This window comes from Hordeum vulgare, chromosome 5H, assembly GCF_904849725.1.
Source record: "Hordeum vulgare subsp. vulgare chromosome 5H, MorexV3_pseudomolecules_assembly, whole genome shotgun sequence".
Taxonomy (NCBI): Eukaryota; Viridiplantae; Streptophyta; class Magnoliopsida; order Poales; family Poaceae; genus Hordeum; species Hordeum vulgare.
Window position 1 is genome coordinate 329,809,993 of NC_058522.1, and position 16,079 is coordinate 329,826,071.

At 45.1% G+C, this 16,079-nt stretch overlaps 2 protein-coding genes across 2 annotated transcripts; one reads left to right on the top strand and one right to left on the bottom strand.

Annotated features, from left to right (window-relative positions):
* The first annotated feature begins 895 nt into the window (after window positions 1-895).
* On the top strand, window positions 896-3,470 carry LOC123397647 (SWR1 complex subunit 6). Its single transcript, XM_045092184.1, has 4 exons — window positions 896-1,131; window positions 1,440-1,542; window positions 2,738-2,841; window positions 2,958-3,470. Exons 1-4 carry the CDS (start codon window positions 1,021-1,023, stop codon window positions 3,159-3,161), a joined length of 522 nt encoding a protein of 173 aa, XP_044948119.1. The 5' UTR covers window positions 896-1,020; the 3' UTR covers window positions 3,162-3,470.
* Window positions 3,471-3,477: 7 nt separating this feature from the next.
* LOC123397646 (putative laccase-17) lies at window positions 3,478-7,312 on the bottom strand. The gene is made up of 4 exons (XM_045092183.1): window positions 6,910-7,312; window positions 6,671-6,822; window positions 6,319-6,563; window positions 3,478-4,787 (listed from the first exon to the last, which is right to left on the bottom strand). The coding sequence occupies exons 1-4, from the start codon at window positions 7,012-7,014 to the stop codon at window positions 3,586-3,588; spliced, it is 1,704 nt and encodes a 567-aa protein (XP_044948118.1). The 5' UTR covers window positions 7,015-7,312; the 3' UTR covers window positions 3,478-3,585.
* Between the last annotated feature and the right edge of the window lie 8,767 nt (window positions 7,313-16,079).

The window sequence follows — 16,079 nt, forward strand, 5'->3', positions numbered from 1 at the left end:
AACCTGGAGTTTTTCTTTTTTTCGTAGATCCGTATTTTTTAAATGTTTTATCTCCTAAACCGTGCGTCCAAATTTAGAACCATTTTGAGTTTTTCGCGTCAAGATTTTCAAAACTAGATCCCATGTTAATAGGTTTTGACAAACTTTTTTTCACGAAAAGAACGCGTGGAAAACCGTGCCTCTCGCGATAGAAAAAACGTGTTTTCTTACCTTTCCGAGAGGCACGACCGTGATTCTCGCAAACGCAAAACCATGCCTCTCGCGAAAGCAAAAACCGTGCCTCTCATCGAAAAATATAAAGCAGAAAACACGTTTTTTTCTTTCCGAGAGGCATGGTCACAAAGGCAAACTCGTGTCTCTCGCGCAAGCAAAACCGTGTCTCTTGCGGAATAAAGAGAGAGCAGAAACCACATTTTTCCCTTTCCAGAAGGCATGACCGTGCCTCTAGCGAAGGCAAAAATGTGCATCTGATGAAATCAAAATGTGTCTTGCAAAAAAATAAAAAAACGCATGTTTTTTCTTTTCAAGAGACACAGTCGTGCCTTTTGTAATAGCAAAATCGTACTTCTTTAAAAAACGCGTTTTTTCATGTATTGTTTTAATTATTTTCATCCAAAAGCTAAGAAAGACTGATGAAAAGACACTCCAAAAAACCAAAATCACGTAAACAAAATAATAATAAAATTCAAAGGAAATGTTCAGAATGCAAAATATAGTGACGGTTGAGAACGTGTTAAGTAACGGCGCGTGTGAGTGATCATTGGAAGACTTCCAAGGAAGTACTCTCAAGTAGTTACTCCCATTCGGCCGTGGTTCCCCTGTGCGATTCGCCGGTATTTGCCGCAATGAGCGGTAAATAAAGAATCGCATGTCTGACTAAGGGCTGGATCAAGAGCTTCCTCATCCGTCAAGGGCAAGGACCCAAATCGATCCCTCAAGCCAGTCCCACATTTCCTCCCCCGCGCCACCGCCGCCGACCGCCGACCGCCGTCCGTCGTCGCCGCGCGCCGGGTGCCCAAGATGGACGGGGAGGAGGAGAACCCGGGGCCCTTCCGCCGCACGAGCTCGCGAACGCGGCGGATGGCCTCGCGCATGGCCTCCGCCCTCTCCAGCTCCGACAACCGCGCTCAGGTAACAATTCCTACCTCCTTGCACGTCCATTTCCCTTCTGACGGCTTCGCCTCACCACCGAGAGGAAACTCGCTGCTTCTGATCAATGTGGTGGTTTCAACTTCGAACGGCTTCAACCCCTAGCAGAATTCTTAAAGAAAACAATCTTTGTTGATTCGCCTGTTTTCTTGTTTCTCGGTCGGTCTGTCGTTGATTTGAGATCACCAGTTACTGCTAGATCCTGCTAATTACTGTGCGTCTTGTCACTTTAGCTGCTCTTATGTTAGTTTCAGTAAATTATGTGTCTTCATATCTGCAATGTCCTGTAGGCTGCTTTGGCTCGTCTTGATGCTCTTGAGAGTGATAATGCTGGGGCTGAGGTGGTGGATCTCAACGATGATGAGTACGGATCTACGGATGAGGAGGACCATGGTTGGTTCCTTTCTCTAGTATTTTCTGGCTGGGGAATTATTGTCCTGTATGGTTTTCTGAAGTTTCAAGGAAGTTGCAATGCAGTGTGTACATAAACAAACTTTGTAATCTACTCCTAGTAAATAGCAAAATGGCTTTGTGCCTGTGCCTCAGGTATTGGTATTGCTTGTAGTATCAGAGATAACACATTCACGTACATCAATTTTACACAAGAGCCAACACTCTCTATTTCGGTTTCTTGCAAAGAAAATGATGAACTAGATCATTAAATCGATCCTTGTAAGTTGTAACAGCATTCCAGTTATTATTTTGAAGTTGTGGGCATCTAATGCATTTGATAAGAACAAGAATCTAAGTTATGCACAGCACGGGTGGATTGAATTATTGCCCCTGTCATGCCCTGTTAAATTATCTCAGTATCGAGCGTCATGTTTTGAATCTTGTATGTAAAGCATTACAATCACCATGCTGATTTAGCATTTTGGTGTAGAATTACTCCCTCCACTCTAAAATAATTAAAGTTCTAGGGTTGAACTTTTTTAAGTTTGGCCAGGTCTTTTTTTTTTGGCAAAGATCTACAATATCAAATATATATAATATGAAAATATGGGTCATACTATTCATCACCCATGGTGAAGAATCACCCCCTCTATTGTTCACATCACTGCACCATATTTTTAGTTCCATAAAAGAATTATTACGTCGAAAGTCAAACGAGAATGTAAGAAAATATATATTGGCCGTAAAAAATATTTTACGTTATGCAGAATTACAAACGTAAAAATATAACATAAAATATACATAAGAATGCAATTTTGGTGGTATTATGACTTGTATTTTGCTTTTCTTATGCCAAATTTTGCGTAGTGAATCAATACGAACCTAACTATTTGTATACCAAATGTAAAGTCCTAATAAAATGAAGTAAGAAAACCTAGGGTGACCAATAACTTATTCTGCACCCTGGGTTATGAATAGCATTACTAATGAAAATATCACTCGGTCAAGCTTAATGAAGTTTGACTTAGGATAAACCTAGAATTTAATATATTTTGAAACTGAGGTAGTGCTTTTAACATACAGAAAAGTTGAGTATGCTTCTAGCTTTTGAGACTATGCATGCGAAAAGAAAATTATTAGAACCTACGCGATTGAAGTGCTAATTTTATTTCGTTTCTTACTTGGCCTTGTGTAGTTTTGATGCAAAAGAAGCAGTCAAAGAACATGAAACGCAAGACAAGGCAAGGAAAAGCTTTGGAGAAGAGGGCGGTAAGATCTTTCATGGATGTTTTACAAGAGGTGAGTAGAATAGAAGGGTTTGATGGTAACTAGGAATTGTGATGCAAATTTCTTTCTTGACATTATATCTTTCCAAGTAGGGTACTTAGAAGATTTTTACCCCTGAACTATTACAGGCAAATCTGGAGGCCTTGCCACCTCATGTTCCAACATATTTGAGGGCTGCTGTGGGTCCACCGAGTACTTCATCTCGTCGCCATTACTGCTCTGTTTGTGGGAATTCTGCAAATTACACATGCCCCAGGTGTGGAACACGGTTCTGCTCATGCCGCTGCCAAGTCATACACAACGACACCCGCTGCCTGAAGTTTGTGGCTTGACCCATCTACAAGTCTGGTGCCTAGAGTTATGTTTCAATGCAGTCGTCGCCTGTCGGCTTGTGGCACCTAATGATCTGTGCTTTTATCCGAAAGAAATGCTTATTGTACAGCTAGCCAAGTAGTAGCCAGGTACATCTTTTTGCTGACCGGCACCATTTCTCCTTTAGAAATGTTGTGTGGCTGTACTTTATTTAGCACTAAGATTGATTTCTGTGTACCACTGGATCTAGTGTTGCAGGAAATTTTACTGCAAGTAGGCGCCCCTCTACTGTTCAACAGTATCTGAATAACATTTTTCTGACTGAAAAAGCATCTGAATGAATCGAATGTAAATAACTAGAACGTGGCAACAAATGTGAGAATGGTACATTGCCCCAAATAATCAGTAGAATTGAGCAACAACAAAAAAAAAACTTTGACTTCTTCAGCAAATTGGCAGGTCTGGTGGGGGTGCCCCCAGGGACTGCAGCTCTCCTACTCCGTCCTCGACCAGGAAGGCCATGGCGAGGCCCCAGGTGATGTGCACATCCAGATGGCAGTGCATCAGCCACACCCCAGGGTTGTCAGCGACGAACCGGATGACAGCCCACCCGTTCACTGGGACGCCCACCGTGTTCCTCATTGGTGGGTCATCGAGGTTGAACTTTGCGGTGTCGGTGGCGGCATCGAAGTTGCCGAAGCCCTCAGCAAGGATGAAGAAGTCGTAGCCATGGAGGTGGATAGGGTGGTTCTCCCCGGCGAAGATGTTGGTGCCCTGGAGCACGATCTGCACCACGGAGCCGTACGTGAGCTTGTACACCTTGGTGCCTGGCACCGGCTGCCAGAGGGCGCGGCTGACATTCTGCGCCGTGTAGTCGAACTGCACCGGCGGGTTGGCGGGGAAGTCGGTGGTGAAGACGCCGGTGGCGGCGGCATCGCCCTGGTAGTGTGCCTGGAGGATGGAGACGGTGGAGGGGAGCACGAAGGAGGCGTTGTTGATGCTCGCCGCGAACCGCGTCCCGTTGGGGCCGCCGCAGTTCTGTCCGCTGGAGCAGTTGAAGAGGCCGACACCGACGGTGAAGAAAAGGTCCTCGTCGACCGCCGAAGGAAGGCCCACTGAGTGGAGGTTGCGCAGGCTCGTCGTGAACGTGGTCACCGTGGCCGTGTCATTGTACGCCGGGAGGGTCGGCATCGCAGGGCTCGCCGTGCCACCGGCGCCGTAGTCGAAGATGGCGGTGGTGGTGGTGTTGTCGAAGGGCACGCCCTGCGCGCTGGCGTACGCGCGGGCGGCGAGGTAGTACCGGCCTGGTGGCTGGTCGAAAGTGACGAGGACGTCCGTGGTCTGGCCGGGCCCGAGCACGATGACAGTGGCGTTGTACGGCTTAAGGTAGGAGGCGTCGGCGCCCACGACGGTCATGGTGTGGCCGGCGAGGGAGACGAAGAGCTCGGTGTTGAGCGCAGCGTTGATGAAGCGCAACAGGTTGGTCTCGCCGGATTTGACCGGAAACACGGCCGTGTCTTGGGAGGAGCAGCTGTAGAGGTCGCCGGGTTGGCCGTTGACGGTGATGGCGTCGGAGACGTTGGGAGCCGCACCGGTGCGCGTGGCGGTGCGGATGACATCGATGGGGTTCATGTCCCACCACTCGCCTGTGCACATGCAACCAGATTATTTGTTTGTTACTTCAGAAAATGGTATAGTGTATCTATCTAGCTCTTCTTTTTTTTCCTTACACAATAATTGCAGTGAAAATAATATATAAGGCGTACTACTCCACACATTGAACAACTGAAAATGCTAAAAGGTTAAAAAAAGTTAATCAGCTAGCATGCTGTACTGCATGCATGTTAGGCCTATTGTTCCATGTCGGCTACACATGCAACAGCCTCAGCCAAATCATGAAATAAAAAGACACCCATTTTGATTATTATGCAATTACAGACTCGAACTTTTGAGGAAGCTCTTGTTCTTGAGGAGCAAGGTACTTCTCAAGATATATTTTTTTTCAAACCCGTTTGGAGAGACATTAGAACATGTTGAAACTGGTCTTTATGCATGCTTTCTCTCTTTAGAATTCCTTTTGAGGAAATAATGTATAAGCGCCTCAGCCAACTAGACATGTAACATCTTCATGATGATGCATCCTTCTTTGATTTGTATGAATATCTTTGAAAGCTAGAAAGGCGCTAGTATCTCAATTTCTTAAGGCTGAAGCAAGTATATTTGTTTCCAAGACCAAGAGAGAGATATATGCACATGTTTCCTAGCCACATGCATGGCTAGCTAGCATGTCATGAGTAAAGAAGGATCTCACATACATGCATGCATAATGATCTTGCTCCATGGTAGAATGGTACTCGTACATGATTATTATGCATGCATCTAATTAGCTGTGTTTTTTCTTTGTCATGGGTCATGCATACGGATGACCCATACACTATAAACTACATACGGATGTATATAGACATATTTTAGAGTATAGATTCACTTGTTTTGTTCCGTATGTAGTTCATAGTAGAATTTCTAAAAGGTCTTATATTTAGGAACGGAGGGAGTATAATTTTTGGTGCTAAATTGCACATGCAATCCTGGATGTTTTACTTTGGGGTAAGAAGGTGGCGCCAACAACCGAACCAACCGAAAGCATGCATGCATGCATGGGTATGATGGCAGCCGTTAACACGCGGGAAAAGCAAAGCCCCTCCTAATTTCGCCACTTTGGAACAACACAATGCACGGGCCGGGAAGGGATCCATCTAATTCCTTTCTGTCATTGTTTTTTTGTTTTTTGCGGGAAACCTTTATGTCATTTCAAGATTCCCACTACAAGTAGTACTTGTAATTATATGCTAGTACCATGTATAATCACCCGCAAAAAAAGAGTATTATGTATAATTAGTTTCTGTGTACGAGCATCACTGCCTATTTCAAGAGCGGTAATGCCATTCGGTGAACGTCGGTTTGTGGGAGCATGGCAAAACGAACAATTTTTACGGTAACTTTTGTTGTCGGGAATATGGCAAACTTTTTCAAACGAACATATTAATTTGCTGATGTAAAGCGCAACAATGCTACTCCGTGATTGTGCTGAGGACTTGGCGATGGTGAAAACTATTAATTAATTGCAATATACGAGTAGGAGTAGTATGTGACGCGAAAGCAAATGTGTAGAGTGCGTACCGAGCATGATGGGGGCGACCTCGCCGTGGAAGTCGAATGGGTAAGGGACGGCGTCGCGCGGGCGGATGATGAGCGCGCCGTAGACGGTGGCCCTGAGCCAGGAGCTGTGCGCGTGCCACCACAGCGTGCCCTCCTGCCCGCTCACCGTGAACCGGTACGTGTAGCTGCCCCCGGGCCGGATCGGGCACTGCGTCACGAACTCCGGCCCGTCCGACCACCCCGTCCGCATCTGCCGCACGCCGTGCCTGCACGCCGCCCATTGATCAGCTAGCCATCTCCATCACTGAACATGCATGCATGCATGCATGCTTGATGCTTTCATAATTTATATGCGAGAGCGAGCGAGACGTACCAGTGGATGGTGACGTTGTAGGTGGCGTTGTTGACGACGCTGACGACGAGGGAGTCGCCCTCGTTCACCTCCACCGCCGGCCCCGGGAACTGCCCGTTCGCCGTCACGATGCTCCGCGCGTTGCACAGCCTCGTCACCGCCGCCTCCTGGATCTGCATATACATACATGCACCAACAGCATCCATAAGAATTCAGACAGAGCCGCCATTACTGAATCTGCATCACCAACTACTACTCACCACGAACTCGTGGCGTTGCTCCTTGGCGATCGCAGGACCGGAGCAGCAGAGGAGAAGAACGGCGGCAAGGCCAAGGAACGACAGGGAGCACACTGAACCTGACATTCTGACCAAGCACTGCTCCCTCCTGCTGACTGGCTCTTGATTTGTGTGCAATGCAATTCATGCAAGGGACCGGCTCCCCTTATATAGGGGCAGGCAGTCCACTCGATCGTTTCTGTGGTTGGAATTGGAATTGGAAAAGCAAACAACCGGCTGGTCCAAATGACTGCCTTGATTCTCAACAGTAAAAATATTTTTGGCCAACTCTGCTTCTTTTTTTTGGCTTACCTACTGATCAATATGGTGGAATGTTAAGTCGGCGCGGTTAACTTTCATAGACCTGTGATGATGCTTCCATCACAAGTTAAGCCTTTCCTAGAGGATGATGAGACCTACTCAACTCCATCATAAGAGCTACCCTTCCGAGATCAGCTAGCGATGAGTGCCATATTGACTGTGATAAGTGATATCGATCTCTGCTTTGCAACATAAGATTAAACAATGGCGGTTGTGAGCTAGAGGTTGCTTTCATCTGCATTATTAATCAATCTCAAATTGTGCTTAGCTTCCTTCCAATTATGCTGATTCCCAGTGGAGCCACTAGTCCCACTCCCACACAGTTGTACGTCACGACTAATCAACAATTAAAAGGATCCTTAGCTTTCGTTTCATGTTGTTTACAGCCAATGTCAGGCTTGATTCAGAAATCTGTTCCAGCAAGAAACCTTTCCAAATCCAAGGCCCCCCATGACAACAAAGGGTTGTCTGTTCTACACCTTTACTTTTTCCTTCTTTTTGACTATTTTAATGAATCTTCCTCTTTGCATCCATGTCTTTCCGGCCGGCATAGCTAGCTAACTAACCAACTAGCTAACCGTGGGTGCTTACTGCTAGGTTAATTGATCTTTGATTTGGCAGGAGTTACTGGGTTTGCTCCTGCAAATTTTTGGATACTGTAAATTCATAACTTGAACATTGCCATTTGTGAGGTCAAATGTACATCAAGATGGTCTTCTTCTGTTGCTTGTACTACCTGACCAAAGAAAATAGATGTGATGCACATCAGCAAATAGTAAGTAGTGACCAAGGCATCTATTAGTTCTAAATGTGTTCCGAAAAAGGGTTTCTCCCGTTTTGTATTACAAAGCAACCAATACCCAACCAATGATAGGTGCTGGGATGGAAGCAGCACAACCACGCTCAAAAGAAACGAAAAAGAAGACACAAAAGAAACAAATGACGACAACGGCGGATAAAAAAACGAGGAAGCCTCGCGACCGCTGCGCCCAACCGCCCACTAGAGATCTCCCACCAAGCTCTTAGACTTCGAAACGCCGGTACCAATCAACACCTCCAAGAAGGGACGAGACGATGACGACGCTGCTACCAAGGGTTTCCCCCGGTACGCGGCGAGGAGAAGGGAAGGGTAGCCCCCGACACCCTTCAAGAAGGTCCGGCGACATCCTCAGGCACCACTGCGTCGGTGTTCCCCAGGCCAACAGGGATTTCTTCCAATCCCAACCTTCATCTCGGGCGCTTCGGAGTCCACCACCATATCGACCAACACCCTGCACCAACACGATCTTGAAGTTTCCACACCGTCTCACCATGGCATCGCAAAGTGGGACCTGCGCAGCGAAGAGGAGGAGCCGGGACAAGGAACAACAACACCGTCGGAACGTGGGAGGGCCCAACCTCCACCGTCAACGAAGGTAACTGACCGGACGCCGCAACAGAAGCATACCAGGACCATGGGCCCACAGGCCCGGCCGGGCGCTCAGATGCCCGTAAAGCTCCCATCGTTGTGCTGCAGAAGGCATGCCGTCGATGTCGTCGCTCCCCCAGCTCACCACATAGGAGGCGCCGTGGCCGCACTGGAGTCAGCCCGCTAGGAACCAGATGGGGCCCTAAGGGCCCATATCTGGGCCGGGGGCGCGTCGCCGGCCACCCCGCGCCACGAGTCCACCCTGCCGCCAAGGGAAGCGCCACCACCATGCTGGCCGCCGACGCCCACCACCAGGTCGTTGGGCCGCAGCCAACCAAGCCACACCGCCGCCGCCCCTGCCCCAGGAAGGAGGGCCGCGCGCAGGAAAAGGAGGTCCCGTCGCCGCCAACACCACCCTAGCCAGAGCAGGGGCGCCCGCCGACGACGGCGGGGGGAGAGGAAGGAGGAGGGGGTCACGTGGCGCCCTGGCCGCCTCTCGGGGAGACGGCGCTAGGCCGCGCGCGGGGGGGGGGGGGGAGGAGGGGGACGGAGTTCTAAATGTATTACGTCGTGAATTGTGGATTCGGCTCAACGAATTATACTTAGATGTTACTTATAGTAAAGTAATTAAGGTCTTCATGTGGTTTGTTCACAAAGGGGTTATTCTAACGAAGGATAATCTTGCCAAGCGAAATTGGAATGGTAATCCTAGCTGCAGCTTATGCCGGAGGGTAGAAAGTATTCATCACCTCTTTCTAGATTGTCCTATGGCTAAACTGGTTTGGCGCTCGCTTCACATTGCTTTCAACATCACTCCTCCTAATAGTATAAACTCGTTATTTGGGACGTGGTTACAGGGAGTTGATGTTCAATCTGCTAAACTTATTCGTGTCGGATCATGTGCTCTTTTGTGGGCTCTATGGAATAGCAGAAATGACTTAGTATTTAACAGATTACGCGATATTCACTTTCTGCAGGTTATCTTCAGGGCTACCGCACTGATCCGTACGTGGTCATTACTCACTCCTGTGGCAGCCAGGGAGCCTATGGATACTGGGTGTGTCCGTTGGGAGATGGTAGCACAGGGTATCTTCAACTGGTAGTTTGGATGGCGTCATATTAATAGGATAGGTGTTTAGTCATCTAGATCTTATTGTCATCTCCGGTTTGAGCGTGAAGCACGCCTTGTATCTTTTTATGCACTTTGTTGCTACACCTTTCATGTACTCTGCCGAGATTTGATTATACTTAATATATGGCTACATGCATCACTCGATGCAGAGGCCGGGGCTCAGCCTCCTTTTCGAAAAAAAACACTAAATTATCTATGATTCAGAATGTAAAAAAAAAGGATTTTACCCTCTTCAGCAAACAAATTCCTGGCACATCAAATGATTCACTTCCAAATAGCTGTGATTGGCTGGCAAGTTCCAACCACCACGTATGCAAGTGAAAGTACTGTTTGTAGCTTCAGTAGGAAAGGAAAACACCCAACCCCCTTTTGCTTCAGCTGGTTTCTTGCAATTCAAGGCAATTTAAAGTCAAAATGTCAACAAAAGCATGAATCTTGACATGGAAGGAACATGCTATTTGCATAAAAAAAGTGATTTTCTTGGTGGAAAAGATCCACAAAATACTCTAGGGTGATGCTTAGGTTTATCATAATGATAATTTGGAGGCATCTAACAACTCCCTGGCACCCCACTCCTCGTCCTTTAAACTGAAAGGATGTTTCACATGTTGGTGCATGTATTGCATGACCCAGAATCATTTTCTTCAACTTCTACATGCCATCAAATCTATGTCGTAACTTAGTGTACCGTAATCAACGGGCATGTTTTGTATCCTGACCAATCGACAAATCTGTGAGGGTCAACATGTGTGGAAGATCTTCGGCAGGCAACATTGAGTGAGGTGGTATAAATGATTGATTGAATTGGTGTGGTGGCGAGCTCAAATTGCTGAATGCAAATTATTATCCAGTAGTGTTGGGAACCAGCAAGCAGATGGTGACCACATGCCAAATACCAATCGTCGAGTGATTTTAGATTTTAAACACTAGAGGCACTCATTAATGACCAAACTAAAAGGCAGCTTAAACTTCTTGATTGAAATCATCGAAGCAACGGCGCCATCAAGTTAACAGATTGTCATATTTGTTGCAAAGCTTGATATGATGATATCTGCTTTTGTGATCAACCAAACTTGGATTGGATGATCCACCAAACATGCATGGGAGTGCTAGGATTGGTTCAGGGAGTTGCATATGGTTGTCAGTACAGTACCATCATGTCTTTCAGTAAGCTAGACCACATGGAATCATTCGAAGATGGTGCTTTACTGGAGCTTTGTTGCTAAAACCTCAACATCAATAAGGTAGGAAGCATTTGCGTTGACTCATTGTAGCGGTCCACACAATTACCATTTGCAACTAAGTACACTGCGATTTATTAGCAAACAAAATCTCGTTGATGAGTAGTGCACTACAGTTGACGAGGATATGGCGCCCGGACTCCGCAGGTCCAGGAAAGATGAGGAAGGCCATCTCCTATTCGGCCTTGCCAGCCAGTCGGGCCGAGTATATAAGGCGAGCTAGGGAAGGTATGACGGAGAGAACAGATTCTAGAGCCATCTAGATAGTGATTTATTCTAACATTTGCATTGACTCAGTAATAGTGCACCTCTGTTGATCAAACAGAATTCAGAGGTGGGATCACTCGGCTTGGAAAAATGAAACATTAGCTGGTGGGTTTAAAGAAAAGGATGGTGATAACTTGAGATCTGGGAGCTTCGACGATCTATTCACTCTTTACAGAACTACTTGGGACAATATATCCGTGTGTTTTGGTCTGCATTCGCTGCTTTTATGTAAAAATAACTTGAAAAATATCATCTCAAAGTTATACTACGACAGGCTTGGAGCAGGCGAACAGCTAAATTCATTATAACTTGAGTTTCTTTCAGGTGAGAAAAGGTCATACTCCCTCCGTAAAGAGATATAAGAGCATTTTGATCATTAAAGTAGTGATCTAAACACTCTTATATTTCTTTACAGATGGAGTACTTTTTTTTCCTCTTGCAATAGTTTCAACCATGTAATGTACAGGTGAAACCTTTCTTATCTGCAGGAAATGCTTTCTGTTAGGTTGCTTGAGTTGACAGACAAGTGTGCAGGCAGCTCTAACAACCCAAGCTGTTTCCGACCAAAAGAAAAAAGAACCAAAGCTGTGCATTTTGACAAACTGCCGTGTTTTATCCTGAAATACTACAGCACCTTCAGAAAGCCCTCTTCATCCTCCGTTTCAACAAAAGAAAAGTAAGGCTCTTCAGTGGTTGGCTGTGATTTTGGTAGTTCAGTTGCTGGCTGATGTTGGGTCTTATCTGAATGGACATGAACTTTCGATTTATCGCCAACTAACCGTCACATGGAATTTCCGGAGTCGCTTTACTGTGTTAACCAAGTCATGGTTAGATAAAAAAGGGATGCACACGTAGAATTACTGGTCAGGAGCATTCTTCCTTGTCGGTTGGTATATCTGGGGATTGTCCATGTTGTAACCACTAGATCGGCTGGGTTAACAGAATCCAATAGTAGGGATGTGTATTACCTTTCCTGCACTTGAGGTGCTCCCGTCGGGGTCCATCGTGAGGTGGTAACGGCGGCGACAGAGAGATGGAGAGGTGGAGGTGGTGTTTCCCGTGAGCACCGCGCTAACCCTAGATCAAAAGGGGTTTGGCGGCGACGAATCTCGTAGTCCGTGCCCCAGCCCCCTACCTCTTTTAATATAGCGCAGGTCACGGGGACCCACCAACCATAACGGGTTGGGTGCCCCCGATCAGGGCGCGTGGATCAGCGGTCCGATGGGCCGTTGGGCCCACACAGGGAGAAATCAACCTAACATTCTCCCCCTTGATCTCAACTTTTACTTTTGACTTTATACTTTCTAGTTTATTTATTCCATCACATATTGGCATACAGAGCATGTCTCATCGTCACAGCTTAATTGCCGATAGAATCATACAGCTACAACATACGTTTTGTTTAGAAACAAATTCGGTTCCTTTTGGGCCTCTAGTGATCCAGGAATCATAGGCTTTCCATTAACCCCATGCCGGCTAAGTGTTCCTTGAACACATTAGATGGTAAGCCTTTCGTTAACAGATCCGCAAGCATATCCTTTGTCCTTATATGCTCGAGACTTATAGTGTGATCCTGGATTTTATCTTTCACAACAAAATACTTTATATCTACTGTCTTGGTAGCATTACTCGACTTGTTGTGAGCATAGAATACTGCAGGCTGGTTGTCATAGTATATCTTTAGTGGTTTATGAATACAATCCACCACTTTCAAGTCGGGTATAAATTTCTTTAACCATATCACTTGCCTAGTGGCTTCAAAACATGCTATAAACTCTGCTTGCATCGTGGACGATGCAACTATGGTCTGTTTGGAGTTTTTTCCACGAAATATCCCCTCCAGCGAGAGTGAACACGTATCCCGACGTGTATTTTCTATCATCTCTATCTCCCGCAAAATCTGCGTCTGAATACCCTTTTATCTCTAGGAAATCAGATCTTCGGTATGTTAGCATGTAGTCCTTCGTGCCTTGCGCATAATGCAATGCTTTCGATATGTTAGCATGTAGTCCTTCTAGGCCTGAATTCTCTTGATATCTACCAAGTATCCCGGTGATAAAAGCTAAGTCAGGGCAAGTGCACACTTGTGCATACTATAAACTTCCAACAGACGAAGTATATGGCAATGCTTTCATTTGATCGAGCTCGTACTGGTTCTTGGGACATTGGAATTTCCCAAAACTATCGCCCTTGACTATAGGAGCAGGTGTGGCCTTACTCGCATGCATATTATACTTTTTGAGAACCTTATCTAAATATGTTATCTGTGATAGTCCTAAGACTTCATTTTTCCTATCTCGGTGAATTTCAATGCCCAAAACATATGAAGCATCACCAAGATCTTTCATATCAAAATTTGAGGATAAAAACTTCTTTGTTTCTTGTAGTAGACTAACACCATTGCTAGCGAGCAAGATATCATCCACATACAAGATTAGGAAAATGTATTTCCCATTTTTGAACTTTGCATAAACACAGTTATCCTCAACATTTTCTTTAAATCCAAAACTTTTAATTATATCATTAAACTTTAGATACCACTGTCTAGAGGCTTGCCTTAGTCCATAAATGGATTTCTTCAGGCGGCATCCCATATCTTCCTTGCCTCCCATGATAAAACCCTTGGGTTGTTTCATGTAGACATCTTCTTCTAAATCTCCATTTAAAAATGTCGTCTTTACATCCATTTAATGCAACTCTAAATCAAAATGTGCAACTAATGCCATTATGATTCTGAAGGAATCCTTACATGAGACTCGAGAAAAAGTCTCATTGTAGTCTATCCCTTCTCTTTGTGTAAATACTTTTGCCACAAGTCGGGCTTTATACTTTTCTATATTCCCATTAGAGTCATACTTAGTTTTGTAGACCCATTTACAGCATACTGTTTTGGCTCCTTTAGGAATAATTTCTAAGTCCCAAACATCGTTGGAACTCATCGACTTCATCTCATCTTGCATTGCCTCTAGCCATTTTAATGAGTGAGGGATTTTAATGGCTTCTTCATATGTGGTGGGATCACCCTCCATATGAACCATTTCTGTGTTATAGACTTTATAATTAGTAGAAATAGCTGATCTTCTTGTTCTATTAGACCTTCTAAGTGCCTCAGCTTCTGGCACAGTTTCTACAATTTGCTGCTGCACCTCCCTTTCATGATCAACAACAGGTTCACTCGGGTCCTGAAGGACAGGTTCTGAATCTTCTCCCATAGTTGTCATGGTTGGAGTCACAACAGGTAGTGAGAAAAATGGCTCTTGAAACATCGGATTAGGTGCATGCACCCTCTTCTCCTCAAGATCAATTTTTCGAGCTACCATGCTCCCACTCATCATTTTGTCCTCTAAGAAGATTGCATGTCTTGTTTCTACAAACTTTGTGTATCTTTCTGGATAGTAGAAACGAAAACCTTTTGATCTATCAGGATAACCAACGAAATGGCAACTCACTCTTTTGGGATCTAACTTTCCAATGTTTGGATTAAACATTTTGGCCTCAGCTGGGCATCCCCACACCCTAAAGTGTTGCAGGGATGGAACTTTTCCTGTCCACAGCTCGTGCGGTGTTTTGGGCACCTACTTGCTTGGTACTCTATTGAGAATGTGAATGGAGGTTTTAAGCGCCTCCATTCATAATCCCAATGGAAAGTTGGAGTAACTCATCATGTTGCGTACCATATCCATAAGGGTACAGTTACGCCTTTCAGCTACTCCATTTTGCTGAAGTTCGCCCGGCATTGAATACTGGGCAACTATGCTAGTCTCCTGCAAGAACTTTGCAAAAGGTCTAGGGACTTGGCCATATGGAGTGTGCCGACCGAAGTACTCCCCCACGGTCAGATCTCACTATCTTTATTCTTTTGTCAAGCTGATTTTCAACTTCAGCTTTGAATATTTTAAATTTATCCAATGCTTCATTTCTTTCTTTGATTGGATAAATATAACCGAAGCGGGAGTGATCATCTGTGAATGTTATGAATGAGTCATAGCCATCCACACTTTTCACAGGAAATGGTCCACAAATATCAGTGTGAATTATTTCTAGTGTTCCTGTGCTTCGGTTTGCATCCTTTTTGATTTGTTTTACATACTTTCCTTTAACGCAATCCATGCATTGTTCTAGATCTGAGAACTCTAGAGGAGGAAGAATCTCACTATTAATTAGTCTTTCTATTCTCCCTTTCGAAATATGGCCCAAGCGACAGTGTCATAATTTTGATGAGTCGTGAGTTCTCTTTCTTTTCTTTTGTTCTTTGTTCGACGAGGAAACTTTCTCATTCACATTATACGTATAATGCACTTTTTCACGAAGTGATAATAAATAAAGTTCATTATGGAGGAAGGCATCACCCACGTAAGCATTATTATACCAAATGGCACACTTGCCATGTCCAAAATAGCATTCATAATTGTCTTTAACCAAACACGAAACGCTAATTAAATTTTTGTTACATGAAGGAACAAATAGAACGTCTCTAAGCAAAAGCTTGAATCCTTCGGCTAACTCCAAAGAGATGTCGCCGATAGCTTCAACTTCTCCTTGGACACCATTTGCGACTTCAATACTTCTTTCTCTTCTTAGCATAGTTCTCGTCGAACGGAATCCATGTAATGAATTCGCAACATGAACTGTTGCACCTGAGTCAATCAACCAATTAGATTTTGAAAAATATGTGTACAGGGATTCATTTACAGAGGAAACTATTTCGTTACCTTTCTTGGCCATTATGGACTTTAACCAGTCGAGGCAGTCTTTCTTGTAATGCCCTTTCTGCTTGCAGTGA